General features: G+C 38.7%; 2 protein-coding genes across 2 annotated transcripts; one reads left to right on the top strand and one right to left on the bottom strand.

Moving 5' to 3' along the window:
* The first annotated feature begins 72 nt into the window (after positions 1-72).
* Positions 73-3,870, top strand: LOC145467333 (phosphatidylinositol N-acetylglucosaminyltransferase subunit Q-like). Its single transcript, XM_081450882.1, has 3 exons — positions 73-1,430; positions 1,930-2,184; positions 2,783-3,870. Exons 1-3 carry the CDS (start codon positions 89-91, stop codon positions 3,097-3,099), a joined length of 1,914 nt encoding a protein of 637 aa, XP_081307008.1. The 5' UTR covers positions 73-88; the 3' UTR covers positions 3,100-3,870.
* Positions 3,871-3,888: 18 nt separating this feature from the next.
* On the bottom strand, positions 3,889-13,890 carry LOC145467352 (excitatory amino acid transporter 3-like). Its single transcript, XM_081450903.1, has 7 exons — positions 11,488-13,890; positions 9,917-9,959; positions 8,915-9,213; positions 8,216-8,449; positions 6,881-7,075; positions 6,454-6,588; positions 3,889-5,628 (listed from the first exon to the last, which is right to left on the bottom strand). Exons 1-7 carry the CDS (start codon positions 11,973-11,975, stop codon positions 5,418-5,420), a joined length of 1,605 nt encoding a protein of 534 aa, XP_081307029.1. The 5' UTR covers positions 11,976-13,890; the 3' UTR covers positions 3,889-5,417.
* Between the last annotated feature and the right edge of the window lie 621 nt (positions 13,891-14,511).

The raw sequence follows: 14,511 nt of genomic DNA, 5'->3' as shown, positions 1-14,511 counted from the left end.
CAACTAATCACCAGTCTCCTCTCGTTCAATTCCAAGATGGCACCTTCCATCTCTACCTGCTTTTCGAAGTGAAGACCAGATAACAGAGATGAAAGTATTCTTCCCAAGTCATTGCCTGAGTGCAAAGAGTGGCTTCATCTTTGGATGGAAGAAGGAGCAACAAAACATCTTTGTTGCTGCAACAGTCATTTATCTTCCCGATAATTCGGTTAAATTGCAAATCTTTTGTGAAAAAGCTGAACAACTGTCTTTGTCTATTCTCGGAGTCTGGCTAAACGAAAGTCATGAAAAGTCTGTTCGTGAAGTGTTGGCAGCAGTGGAGACCACGTCTAGATTATTTACTAATGAACTGATTATAATACGCCTGGCAAGAAACGCCACTATCCCTCAGTTGTACATTGGGTCGGAAAAATTAAGATCTGGGCTGAATGGATCTGTGGTGATTTTGTACAAACAGCCGTCTGGAAATGCTTTCTTGACCACTGGCCCTTCAAACGTCAGTAATGTTAAGTTCTTAAGACAATCATTGTACCAAGGACTAACATCTTGTACAGAATTGTCTGAAGTGCTGATTCTGCTAAATAAATCTCGTCATGCTGAGGCGGGTATCCGGAAAATACTTGAAACAAAAACTCCTGATGGACTGTTGCATAGTCGAGGCAATTTCGTCTACAAATTGGTGGTGAAGGCTTTTAGTAACGTTTGGGGTGTAATGTCTCAAAGAAGGCGGCAACATCACCCAATCTTGACAGAGATAGTCAAATTCTTGTCAAGTGTATCTGCTGTTTTCCTTCAGATTTGTATGCGTTTCAGGCAAGTAAAGGCTTTGTGTATTTGTCTTGATCAGCCAGGAAGCACAAAGGATAAACAAGATGACAATTCAGCACAGTCGGGAAAATCATCATCATCATCATCTGACAAGCAAAATCAAAGTTTAGAGAATGATAATAGAGATCGTACAATTCCTATGGTTTTTTTTGGCAGTTTGCTCTGCACAATGGCAGTTGATATTATTTTGGGTGTTCTCATCGTGTCATGGCTCTTTTCAAATGGTTACAACAAGTGCGCCACAGATTTTATGATGGAAAAGACTGACACTGTTGTAGAGTTGCTCAATGCACTACTGGATTGGTTGAAGGGAGCTCCTGCTGGGCTTAAACTGAACAAACATTTGGCAGAGTATCTAAGCACATTCTTCCTTTATCACGTGTATCTTTGGCAAATTTACCTGAATTGTATCGCGCCTTATCTACAGATCATCATCAGTCTTATCATCATGTCTGGTTGTTTTGGAGCGACATTCTTGTTGTCTTTGGCATCAGATGTTTTGTCCCTTGTAACACTACATATCTACTGCTTTTACGTTTATGCCGCAAGAATTTACAATCTCCAGCTTCAGAAGTTGGTGACACTAGCCAAACTTTTCACAGGTTAGGACATTTTGTATTTTGTAGAAAATTTCTGTCTTCTAGCCCTTTGCAAAGCTGCAGTGGACCTCACATTATAATTTGTATATGTGTTCCACTTTGATATCTTGCAGGGTGCTTGGGGCCAGCCCAGTTCTTACAGGCCAGTTTCGATATAGTAAAATTCTTACTTGGCTCTGAGGCTTGGGGAATAAAACAAAAGAAATCACTTTGAGGTTGAGGGATGAATGTGTAATTTCTTTTGCTTTATTCCCCCAAGTGTTGGGTTAAGTGAGAATTCTAATTTATCAAAATTGGCATATTCATTTGAGATTTTTTGTTTCTCATTTTGTAACTCCACTCAGACAAAATGCTTCTTAAAAGATCTGTTTATTTTTTTACAACTTGCTACTTAAAAGCCTGATAAGTATGGGGCCTCCAGATTTACTGGCAATAATTTCTTGGGAGTTGTAAGTCAATAAGCATTTTAAAGCTTAATGTCACAGATATTTGTTTTTATCAGGAAGAAAATGGAATGTTGAGAAGAACCAAGTGGACATCGTGCCATATAAAGCCGACAGACTCTTCCTGGGAACGTTGTGCTTCACAATCCTCCTTTTTCTTTTGCCGACAACTGCTGCATACTATGTTGTGTTTACAGCTCTGCGGCTCATGGTACTATTTGTGAAAGGCATTGTAGGCCGAGTGATCAATATGATGCACAATCTCCCAGTGTTTCCATTGATAACTGCTTTTGTGAGATCAGACCTAATACCAGGTAAATATTATTTATTATACATTCAGATTGTAATTCTTTGCATTTTTAGGTATTTTTTTGTTATCAGTTTTCTCTACTTTGTTCTGCAAGGGACCCTTGGGTTGGATGATCTGTAAAGTTTTGGAAGAAATGCTTGAGTTTACAAATTAGAGTCAAGAGTCAAAAACAAGTTGTGTTCACGGTTAAACTGGGTTTTCTAAATTGTTTCAAAACAGAATTGATAGCTAAAACTTAAACAAGTTAGCGAGAAAATGATTTTTGCATTCAGTCTGACTTTCTACTTTGATTGAAATTTATAAAGGATCCTACAGGATTGTGTAGGAACCTGATTCCTATAGGATTTGATAAGATCCCTTGAAATCCCTAAGAGGAATAGGATCTTACTAAAGATCCTAGGATTCCTGCAACTCTGTTAGGACGTATCTACAGGTGTAGTTGGGTTCTATTGGTGGCAAGCCCCCAGTAATATCTTCTTACACAATCAGTGCCTCTTACTCCACTTTATGCCACTTAATTAGCTCACATGTGTGAATAATTCAGTCAGCGCTGAAACTATTAATAATTAATGCAAATAATATGTCCTCTTGATTCATTTTAGGGGGAGTGAAGTTCGAATTTCTTGGCTCATCAGATACTTTGACAACAGATCTCAACAAACTGCAGCCTTTTGTCAAAGGTACAACAGGTCCTTTGTCAGCTGTATATCTGTTTCTTCATAATCAACCAGTCCCTATCATGGACCTGTTGCAATGCCAGTTGATGGACCAGTACTCTGATCATGGAGGCTATAGCTGGCCCATGCTGCTTGGGAGATTAGCCAAAGGGGAATTGATCTATCCCTGGGTAAAGTCAAGAAATTTAAGGGACCAACTTAGGAAGCAGTTTAGTGCAGCTCAACACTGGCTCTACCAGTGAGAATACAAGTTTAGCGAGAGAAGCAGGGATCGCAATGTGGTCTTCACAGCTGTTGGTTGGCAAAATGCCACTGACCAGAACTCAGGAACATGTCACTGTGGTCACAAACTTTACAGCTTGGCTTCCAGCCACTGTTTTGTCATTGTTTAGACTGTTAGAGCCACTAACTATGCAGATAAACACAGATTACACTACTGTACTCTTGAGAAAAAAAGTTTAAGGGAGTTGAGTTACGTAATTATCAGGTATTGTTCTACTTGTCTTTTAGAACAATTTCACGTGCTCACTGAATGCTCAAACAAATTTGATTGCCTAATTAAGATGCTTTTTATATGAAAACTTAAGCCATCTCTAAATGTGCAAACGGACTCGATTCACGCAAAGGTATTCACTTGAAGAGTTTATGAGCCTTTGTTATTATCCTAATTTGTTGAGACTGTAAAAGTATAGAAATCAAATCTTTGCATTAATTTAGTCACTTTGCCTTGAGAATGGTGTCACAATGACGCTGAAACGTTGGCTATAACTTTAATATTCGCTCATTTAGTGTTCAACTAACAATGATATATTAATACTTGAATGAGTACTGCAGGGAAAAGATGTGGCGAAAACCACTTAAAATTTAAATTCAATCAATAATTCTCTTTGTTTGCATGATCAACATGTCGACTCACTTTACAACAGTGAAACGTAATCAAAATTGATGCCTCTTGATTGAAAGAAATTTTGTTTTCATTGGAATGTGTCGATGGCAGCAAACACATAATTTACACAAAATCACCACTGACAACTTTTTTTTATTATTAAACCAAACCTATGACTTCTACAGTTTGTATTAAAATCCTACATACTTTTTAGTGTGATAAATATTATGCTTTGCAATTTTTAATGCTAACAAAACTTATAAAAACTTCCTAAAATTTACAAGCATTCATGAAGAGGCCCTGCCTGAGTAAAAAGCTACAAGCAAAGAAAAATGCAGGTCTTGCATTCTCACAGTCTCGCATTTACCACTCACTGCCCTTAACATGCACACAGAAAGTTCTTTCCAATTTGTAAACTAATGATAATTTCTACTGTGACCCAGAAGGCCTTGCTGTAAACACAGAAAATGTAATTTTGTAGTAATATGGCCATCAGGTTATTCTGTAACCTGCGTCGCACACAGTCTTAACCACCAGAGATTTTGTGACACGTCAGGCTGCAACGCAGGCTAGTTATTCTGCAGCTATGTGTTAATGCCTACATAAATAAACTGTAATGTAAAATTAGCTCAAATTTCTATTTCATGCAATTATATTATCAATGTAGAATTGACCATTTTACAGCTGTTTGTTCAGTGACTTGGCATTTGAATGGCAGCAAGGCTGAAGGTGACCTTGTTTTCATACAGACCTCACTGCTTTCGTTGTGTAAATCAAGTTGTTCTAATGCTAACTGGTTGGCATTAAATGCGAAAAGCAGAGAGGTCTGTATCAAAGCAAGGGCACCTCCAGCCTCACTTGCATTTATAGGCCAGGTAACAATGCATGCAAATGTAAAATGGCCTATTATTACAAGCTTTTTCCAGGAACACAAGTTACATTTATGTGTTAACTGTTTTTAGTTGTAGCCTCCTGCACAGATGTTCTTATGGCTCATTATGCACTCCTTCTCAACATGCAGAGGAAGGATTGTGTGATGAACCCAACATGCAGAGGAAAGATTGTGTGACAAGCCCAAACAGCATTCGCATAGGAGGCTATTTTAGTCGCAGATGACATCCATTATAATTATAATCAGAAAACAGCTAAAAACAAAACAAACAGCTAATAATGTACATGTATTTAACATTTTGCATAATGAAGTTTGGTCCAGTCCTTGTGCACATGTGCACTCCTTGATAATAATTATTTTAAAAAATGCCAGTAAAAAAGATTGCGAGAGGTATACATTTAATTTCCAGTCCAGTTTCAATATAATGAGTAACATAATTAGGGTGAGCTTATGTATTTTTTGAAGTGGTGTATCATCAAAAGGAATTTTGCATCTAAAAAATTGCTGAGCTTATATTTGAAAGAACTTAGCATCTAGAATATTATAGGTGGACACAAGATTACTTTACATTAAACCTAAAGAGTAAAAAGTAAAATATAAGTTTGTGGACTTGAATTCATTCCTCATTACTGGAGGAATTTTTGTAAAGGGCAGCAGTTGGACTGGGGGGGGGGGGGGGGGGGCTAACTGGCTTTAAAATACTACTATTACATCCAGCACTTAAGCAGAAGTGTGAGAGCAAAATGTAATTTCACTAAGGAACAGCAGTCCCTGGTTGTCTTCTAGAAGTTGGTGGCCCTCAGAGAAGGATCGCTGGTATGGACATTATTGGCGTCCTCGTTCTTGGGTGTGTACCTCTCAAAGGGTTCCAGAGGAATATCTTCTTCTCGTGCACTGTAGTCCATCGACATCAGATCATTCCGTGACAGGTGCTCAACTATGCCAGCTCCATATGCATCACCAACAACATTTACAGCAGTACGGATACGATCCCTGTGCAAAAGGAATTATCAATGTTGTTATACTTAAACTTGGCAAATTTATGGAACTTTTCAATTTAGAGTTGCTATTAATAATGAATTGTTAACTTATACAATACTACATTACCTTACTGACACTAATTTCTACATGAATTGCAGATCTATGATGCAAGCATTGCGAACATAATATGCTCTATATTATCTAAATTACTGCATGCTTCCTGGACTTATGATGCTAGATGATCCTTCTCTGCACAAATTGCATTGCAGACCCAGAAAATCTAATCCTGACCTATAACAATGGATTATCTTTCTCTCCACACATTGCGGGCTCTTTGTATGCATTGCAAACCCAAGATGCTATTCAATCTTATTCTGCACCTATTGCAGACCTATGATGCTCATCTCTCTGCACAAGTTGCAGAGTCAGATAATCAAACTCTGCCGACATATGATGCTGGATAACCTTTAATAAATTGCATACCCAAATAATCTGGCTTTCCACACCCATTGCAGACCTATCATGTTAGATGAGCTTTCTCTCTTTCTGCACACGACACACCTGAGAGGTGTAAATTAATAATCTTGCCAAAAATATTTCCTGATTCTAGCTCAACTTGGTGTAGAAGACACAGTTAAAAATATAAAACAGAGAGCAAAAGGACAAAAGAATGAGGAAAACAATGGTAACAATAGGTTTGCGGGGTGATGCTCAATTGTGACGTGTCCTGTGTCCTCTACATCAAGAAGGAGTATGGCTCTCCCGTGGATTATCAAGAGTTAAAGGGTTGCTGCTGACTGTTTAATGATGTTACTTTTATTATCATGAGTAACTTACAAAAACCAGTCCACTGCTAAGATGAGTCCAATGTCGTCAGTAGGAAGATTGACAGCCTGAAGGACAAGCACCATGGTAACCAAGCCTGCTTGTGGAATTCCTGCAGCACCGATAGAGGCCGCAGTGGCAGTGAAGCTATATTATTCAACAAATTAATGTTAATATAACATAACTATTAATCTTTCAAGTTGTAATCATAGACAGACAGTCAGACAGACAGACAGACTGATAGACTTTTTTGTTTATTAAGGTGAATGACTTACACATCATAGAAAATTTGAAAACCAACGGCAAATGTTTCAAGCAGTAGCCCCGTCATCAGGGCAAAAACATTTAAACTATTGTATTTGTAGACAGACACAAATCCCAAACTACTGTTACCCTGCCTTTCACTTCACCTTTCTTTATTATTTCCTTCTTTTCTTACCATGTTGTTATCAACTGGCCAACATTCAGTGTAATGCCGTTGGCCTGGGCAATAAACACAGCAGCAACGGCCTCATACAAAGCTGTGCCATCCATGTTGACTGTGGCACCAAGCGGCAGAACAAAACGGCTTATACGAGCATCAACTTTGTTATGCTCCTCAAGGCAGCGCATTGTAGTGGGAAGAGTTGCAGAACTAAGGAAGATCAAAATGCTGGCATTAAAATATTTTCATAAAAATTATTATAACCCAGATGTTTACTTAACAGAGTTTTTTATGTAAACTAATGTAAACAACAGAACTGTTGCTCACTTTCTTAGAAGGCTTTAACCCTGTGCAATTACAGTAACCAACCACTCACCCCTGGTGGATTAAGAGCAGTCTCCAGAAGACCAATTGAAAATACTTTTTTTTTGGTGGAGGTGGGGAAGTCATAGCTCAAGTTGATAGACACACCAATGTATAACCTACTAGTAATGTACAATATACAAACTTGATGCAGGGAAGAACCATGTCCCCAGTAAAAGAGATTTTTTTTCTATTAATAAAATGTATATTTAAATTTTCTACCCTTGAGGAAAGTTCCACCTCTATATTTGCAGCTACATAATTGCTTTGAAACTGTACCTCAGGAGATGTCATCTCTACTGTGGAATTTGTCAAAATTAGCATTGGAACATATTTTACCAGACAAGGTTTTTAACCGTTAAAGGTACATGCAAATAATCAGAGTCATAAAAATAGCCCCTTAAAAAAGCAAAGCCATTTGTTACAGAAATATCTCACTTTAATAATTCACTAATAATGTAATTTCTGGTAATCAGTATTGACATAAATTAATATTTTGCAAGTGTAGTACGCGAAGGCTCAGGGGTACTGTACGTCTGTAAAAAGAGATGGTTGAGAAACTTGTGACAGTCTACGGTCAGCCTTGCCACTAGCATTTTCGCATAAGGTTTGCTTTTATTGTGTAACTAGCGTCATTTGATTTGCTTTTCAATCTCAACTGTTGTTTATATATCAACCTTAAAACCCCTAGCGTGGCACCACTGCATTTGGTTGGGGGTACATGGTCCCTGTTTTTCCTGACAAGACGTTTTTGGGGTTTACGTGTCCAGCTTTGGCGCATGTAGGGCGTTACTTGATGTATCTCTTGTCCACTTTGTTGTAAGCTTATTGTCACAATTAAAACATATCTTGGACCTGGCTGACTAATGCGCCCATGCCTCAACCTTAGAGTGTGTTTGGTTGTGTAGTGAAGACAAAATGTTAAAATTAGAAGACAGCATGTCACCTACACAACTAATGATAGAACCACAATACATTTTTCCATACCTGGAAGAAGTTCCAAAAGCTGTAATAATAGCATCTCTCAGACCAATCATATATCTGATAGGGTTCTTACGCACTGCGATCAAATACAGCAATGGTATAATGATGAGTGCATGGATAAATAAACCAGCTATCACTGTCGCCATGTACAATCCCACCATATTTAGAGACTCAATGATGTCGTCCATCGCCACTACTTTTGCTGCTATTAAACTGCAAATACCAATCGGTGAAAACCTGGTGACAAAGACACATTCAACAATTTATTACACTTCACTTATGTTGAACACACTCACTTGAAAATTGTAATTTTTGTGGCAAACAGACAGTGTTTTGAATCCTATACACCATTGTAAAAGGTAAAGTCTGCATACGAGCCAAGTGGCCCATCTGGCTGGAGCTTATCCTGGTTTCAGTAGCATGAAGTGACTGGGAGTATTTCTACCCCTCTCTGGATGGGATGCTAGTCCATCACAGGGTTACAGCCCAGCATTAAATTCGCCGGTACCCATTTATACACATGGGTGGGGAGAGGCACTGTGAGAGTAACGTGCCTTGCCCAAGAACACAACACAATATCCCCCACCAGGGCTCGAACCCGGACCACTCGATCCGGAGTAAAGTGAACTGACCATGAAGCCACTGGGCCCTACTACACAACACAAAAGATGAAATAAGTCAGACCTTGACCAAAAGACTTACCACATAACTAGAGTCACCATCTTCATGATCACTTCATTCAGAGCTTCAAAGAAAGCTTTGAGAGGCATTCCTCGCTCACCTGTTCTTCCCAAAACAATTCCAAACACAATGGAAAACACCACAAGCCCCAATACATTAATAGAACCTTTAGGGTCAACTTGCAGTCCATTAGGGACAGTTTCAGAGCCTTTCCTCACTACCTCTTTCTTTAATATCGTGTTCGTTGTTCCATTTGTCCCGTTCATTGACACATTGACGTATTTAAATTCTCCATCATCAGTGGTGTATTTGGTTCTTTTCTGTAAGATAAATTTTACCAAACTGAGGCAAATGCACAAACATGGGTTCACGATAATTTACTTCATTTCCTTATATTAAGTTTTGTTGGTTGAGAACTATGGATCACTGTTGACAAGATGGTAGACCACAGGTGAAAGTCTGGGGGTACTTCCATAGAACATTTTGAAAATAACCCCTAAGAAGTACCAAGGTACCATTTTGTGGGCGTGGCTAGACTTTTTTCCCCTCCCAAAGAGGTACAATAACGGTCAACACGATTTAACTGATATCTACTGACTTTTTCTCAGTCATTATACCCTAAAGGTACTGCTAAAGCTCCTGCTGTGGAACGTTTGAGGCTAAACCCCTAAGAGGTACCAAACTTTTATTTTAACCACTATACAAGGTACAATGAGTACCCCATCCCATCCGGGAGTCCCCCGCCCCCCCTGGGTGAAAACAACATGTCAACAATGTACCACATATGATTTTGCTCTGAATTTTCTCTGATATGCCAGTAAATTTTCTGACAGGTGTTGCTGTTAAGACTAATTACAAGTGAAGATTTTCCTTTGATCTACACTTTTAACAACCATAGAAATTGGCTTGAAATTGACACCACAAAAATAAATGAAGCCACACACTTTACTTATCCTAGTTGGGTTTTGAACATTTTGTTACATCTGATAAGACTGTGGACGACTGTGTTAATTTTCTAATTACCTGTTGAAAGGTTGCTGCAACAATGTTGCTTGGAAAACAGCTCCTGATAAAAGAAAATTTGTTAGGTAAAAAATTATATCTTGACGTGTTTATTAACAAAATACAATTGACATAATGAAATACCACATATACCTGAAGATGCCTCATGAGCATATTTTCCTATGTATTTACGCTTTTTTCAGCAAAAAAATGCATCTTTATTGGTTTGCTTATATTTGGATCATATCGTTTCAGCTTAATGCTGGCCTGCCAATAAGCCCCCCTTTCTATCAAGTGCTCCCCTCAAAGGCTGTTTTTGTAATCTAGGCACTCTATTCAAATTAAGTTCCATTAAAGACAGGGACATAAAATAGAATCATAAGCATATATTATAAAGTCTGCTTTCTCATCTGAACATAATTTTAAACATTATGACTCTCAGAGTTCCTATTATTACAGTTCTTGAGTTCTTATTTAAACATTGTTTAACATTCAGATGTACATGATTAAAGAGACATAAGCACTCCGTCCCTTAGAAGTGCCCCCTCCTCTCCAATAAGCTCCTTTCCTTGAGTAACCTGGACTGTAAACTGCTAGGAAAGTCAGAAAATTGCAAATTATGACATTGATGATGTCGGACTAATTAATTTGTTACTGATTCTCAGATTACAGAATTATTGCCATTTTTATTGAGGTTTTAAAAATAATTTTTGACCATAATTTAGTATCTGATAATTTAATAAAAAAAATTTGACAAGTAAAATAGAACAGATGTGCTAATAATTATTTACAGTTTTGGGTTCAACCGAAGTGGAACCCTGAAGTGCAACGAGACACTAGCCTGCCGGAGGAAGTAGTTTTATTGCCAACAGAAAGAAGATAAGACTTCTGGCACGAGCTGATTGAGTAAGAAAGGTTTCCGGTCAGATCGTTCGTTCCCAGTCAGATCGTAACACAAACAAGTTAGAAAGTTCCACTAATAAATAGCAGATCAAAGATTCTTCGTCTGTTCTCATTTATCGATTTATCGGAATACTGATCTACCACAGCTTCAAAATATTTACCATTTCCACAACCAAATATGATCCGTCAAAATAATAGCTAGAAATTTCACGAATATATAGGCCTAATTCTGGTAAGAGTAACCATTAAAATGCATGGTTCAAATGCATACAATGATTTCGAACACTTTTTAAAATTCTCGTCGCGCGCCCACAGAATTCGAAATCGACGACGTTTCCCGATGTTTACGTTTGCAAAAGCACGAACGTGATCTAAATTTTGTTAAGACTTCAAAATTACATGAATACAGTTTGATTTAGAGTTAACCTTTGTAAGATCTCTGGGCAATGTGAGAGACACTCGACCTTTTGCAAACAAAACACGCAGATTGTACAGAATGGAACATCGAGAAAACAAACATAGCACGATAAGGAACTCGAAACAAATATACGGTAGGCCGTCTTACACCTGACTCAAACGCAAGGTGAGGATTTAGCCACAGGAAATCTTCTGTAACAATCAATCAGATTATTCAATAAATAATAATGAAAAAAATCAAGGACGCAAGCTTAGTATTTATTTTAGCGCACCTGATGAGATCTAAGAAAGCATCCAGTGTTCGAATTCGCTCCACGTCTTTCTTTTCCTTCTCCACCTTGGTGTCTCCGGGTTGAATGCTTACAACCAAGACGATTCCAAGAATGACAGCCAAGATGGTAGTCGATATGTAATATATAAGTGCCCTTCTCCCAACACGCCCGGTGGCTTTTGCATCCAGAGAAGCTAAAGCGCAAATGAGGCTGGCCACGATCAGTGGCAAGATGAGCATTTTGAGCATGTTCATGAACAACTCGCCTGCAAATCCAATCAACATGATCACAGTTTTCTTGTCTTCCATGTCATCGATCTTATTTACAGGGTCGTTCACGAGAGCTCCGATGACGAAGCCGATCACAACACCGATGACGATGAGTACAAGCAACAAGTTACTGCGTAGACGCCGCATGAATCCTGAACAACAACGACCACATTTGTTCCCTCCGTCAGAAAAGCGACCGCGACCTCTGCCTTTCGCCATTATCCTCGCTGTAAAAGCTCTCAAAGGCCTTTTAATTCCTTCCTTAAGCTGATTCTTTCAGAATCTTTCTTGAAGCGTTCGAAATTGAAACAGAAAACACCGAAAGTGGTTTACAAATCTCCTATCTTACGATTTTTGATTGGACAAAACCCAAACAAAACTTTTGAGCAGGTCACGTGTTTGCTTTCAAGGAAACAGCTATTTGTTCAGTAAACGTGTTCTGGTAAAGTGCGATTGCGGTTTCTCGTACTGTTTACTGTATTTGTTTGTGTGAGATCAAACCAGTTCGAAGTAAGCCTGTGTGTAGAAGTTTTCTACTTCCTCAACTGTTTCAGGTGGCTTCAGTTTCATATTTCCCTTTTCCGCCTTCGCTTATGATTATGAATTTTCAGAATTTTGAACTGAGGTCCCCATTCAGGGGGGTCTGAGTATCCATATCCCATTAATTTGTGTCCTAAATATGTCCCGTATCGCGTTAATTCCAATTGCAAAAATGAATGATTTTTGTGCTTTATATCTCGTTTTATCTGGTATAATATCCCATACACCATTAATTTTTCCCCCAATTATTCTGTATTGTGTTAACTTTCTACCTAAAAAGTATCCCTAATAGGGGTCTGTGACTGCCGTCCCTTCTCCCCACCCACATTTAGCGGGGGCTAAGTGAAAGTGGAAACCAGCCGTGAAGATGTCCAACTAACTCTTGACCTCTGCCTTTAGCCATATTATCCCCGCTACAAAAGCCCTAAATGGTCTTTTAATTCCTTCTTGAAGTACCTTCAAACACTAAGTGGTTCTTACGATTTTTGATTGGACAAAGCCCAAACAAAATTTTCGAGCAGGTCACTTGTTTGCTTTTAAGGAAACTGCTGTTTGCTCAGTCAACGTGTTCTGTGTAACCTATTTTACCTACGGTCACGATTGCGGTTTTCATGGGTTTCTCAAATACCGGTATCTATTTGTGTAAGATCAAACCCGTTCGAAGTAAGCCTGTGAGTAGATGTTCTCTATTTCCTCAACTGCTTCAGGTCGCTTTAGCTCCTATTTCCCTTTTCCACGTGCTTCTAATTTTCAGAATTTAGAAAATGTGGTCTCATTCCGGGGGGGTCTGAGTATTCATATCCCGTTAATTTTTGGCCTAAATATCCTAGATTCCTTTAATTCCAATTGCGAAAATTAACGATTTTCCTACTCTACATCCTGTTTTATCTGATCCAAATATCTCATATCCCATTGATTTTCCCCCAAATAGCCTGTATCCCGTTAATTTTTACCTAAATGTCCCGTATCCCGATAGGGCCTCGAAGTCGTGGTAATAGCGGGGATGTCCCGAACTTCCCTCCTTTCTCCCAACCCAAATTTTAGCTATATAGAAAGCAGGGTGAAGCCGAAACCAAGATATGAAGATGTCCGAGGAACTCTTGATCATTTTATAGCAACCCAAAAAACCGCTAAAATTCACTGTCTCCAAGCGAACGAAATAGAAATGGAAAGCTGCCAAAAAGCATGCTTTGACTTGCAAATGTTTTTGTTCAGCAATAGGAGAACAAATCTAAATTGGACATATTTACGTTTTTGTGTAAACTAAGGATTGTTCAAACGTTTTTGTTTGAGCAAGATCTAGCGGAGTCAAAATCCGTGAGAAAAGCCTCAAACTAGTCAAATCAGCCCATCGACCGATTAAAGAGGTCTACCCACCACCCCTCCCCTAGAGCTCTGCCTTGCTCCCCCATCCCACCCCGTTCTCTTTATCTGCATTCAATACATCTTAATGTTTTTTTAGTAACACACTTTCGAACATAATCGAAAAAGGAAGATGTACCTTGGTATATTATTTCAAAAAAGGAAGCAGAATCATAGGATCCCAGGCCAAGAGTAATGGCTTCCTTCCAGAACACGTTAGCCTGAGAACGCAGACGTATTTCCGGCTGTCACTCAGTACCTTTCTGTAAATTTAAAAAGTGAAGAGAGGTGGAGCCAAAAAAAAAACAACAGTGTAAAAAGTAAGGCTCTTTTTCCGTCTTCTTGTATCTTTTATTCTGAAAAACGTAAATTAAAAAGTAAAAACAAAAAAGGACTTGCCAAATGGTGATGATTTCTTGATTTCTTGGCAGAAAAATATCCATTTTTGTTGGATTTTGCACCACGTGACCGGACCTCTCAACTGCACCTGGGGTGATGAGTGGCGCCAACCTCTCGTCCCTAGGTTTTTGGAAATTGTCGAGCAGAACTTCTAGAGATATCGTTTGTTTTTCACACCTTGTGCTTTGGTACTTGAAGGTAAAGAGGAAAGTTACCGTTCGCATTCACTGCACTTCTAAAGACAGTTTCTAAGCTAAAAATGATGCAAATTTTCTATTCCTGTATTTTTTTTCCCAAGAAAAGTTGGAAATAATGAAGAAAATAGAGCAGGGTGTTCGCCATACCTTTTAGGGATTAAAAATGCGTGTTCCTCACTTCCCATCGGCCTGCGTGTTCGCTAAAGTAATAACAGAGATAGTGCTGGAGCGGAGACAAGAAAACGCGCGTGACTTCA

The sequence above is a fragment of the Orbicella franksi genome, chromosome 14 (assembly GCF_964199315.1).
Source record: "Orbicella franksi chromosome 14, jaOrbFran1.1, whole genome shotgun sequence".
NCBI classification, from domain to species: Eukaryota; Metazoa; Cnidaria; class Anthozoa; order Scleractinia; family Merulinidae; genus Orbicella; species Orbicella franksi.
This window is presented reverse-complemented; position numbering and strand designations above follow the sequence as displayed.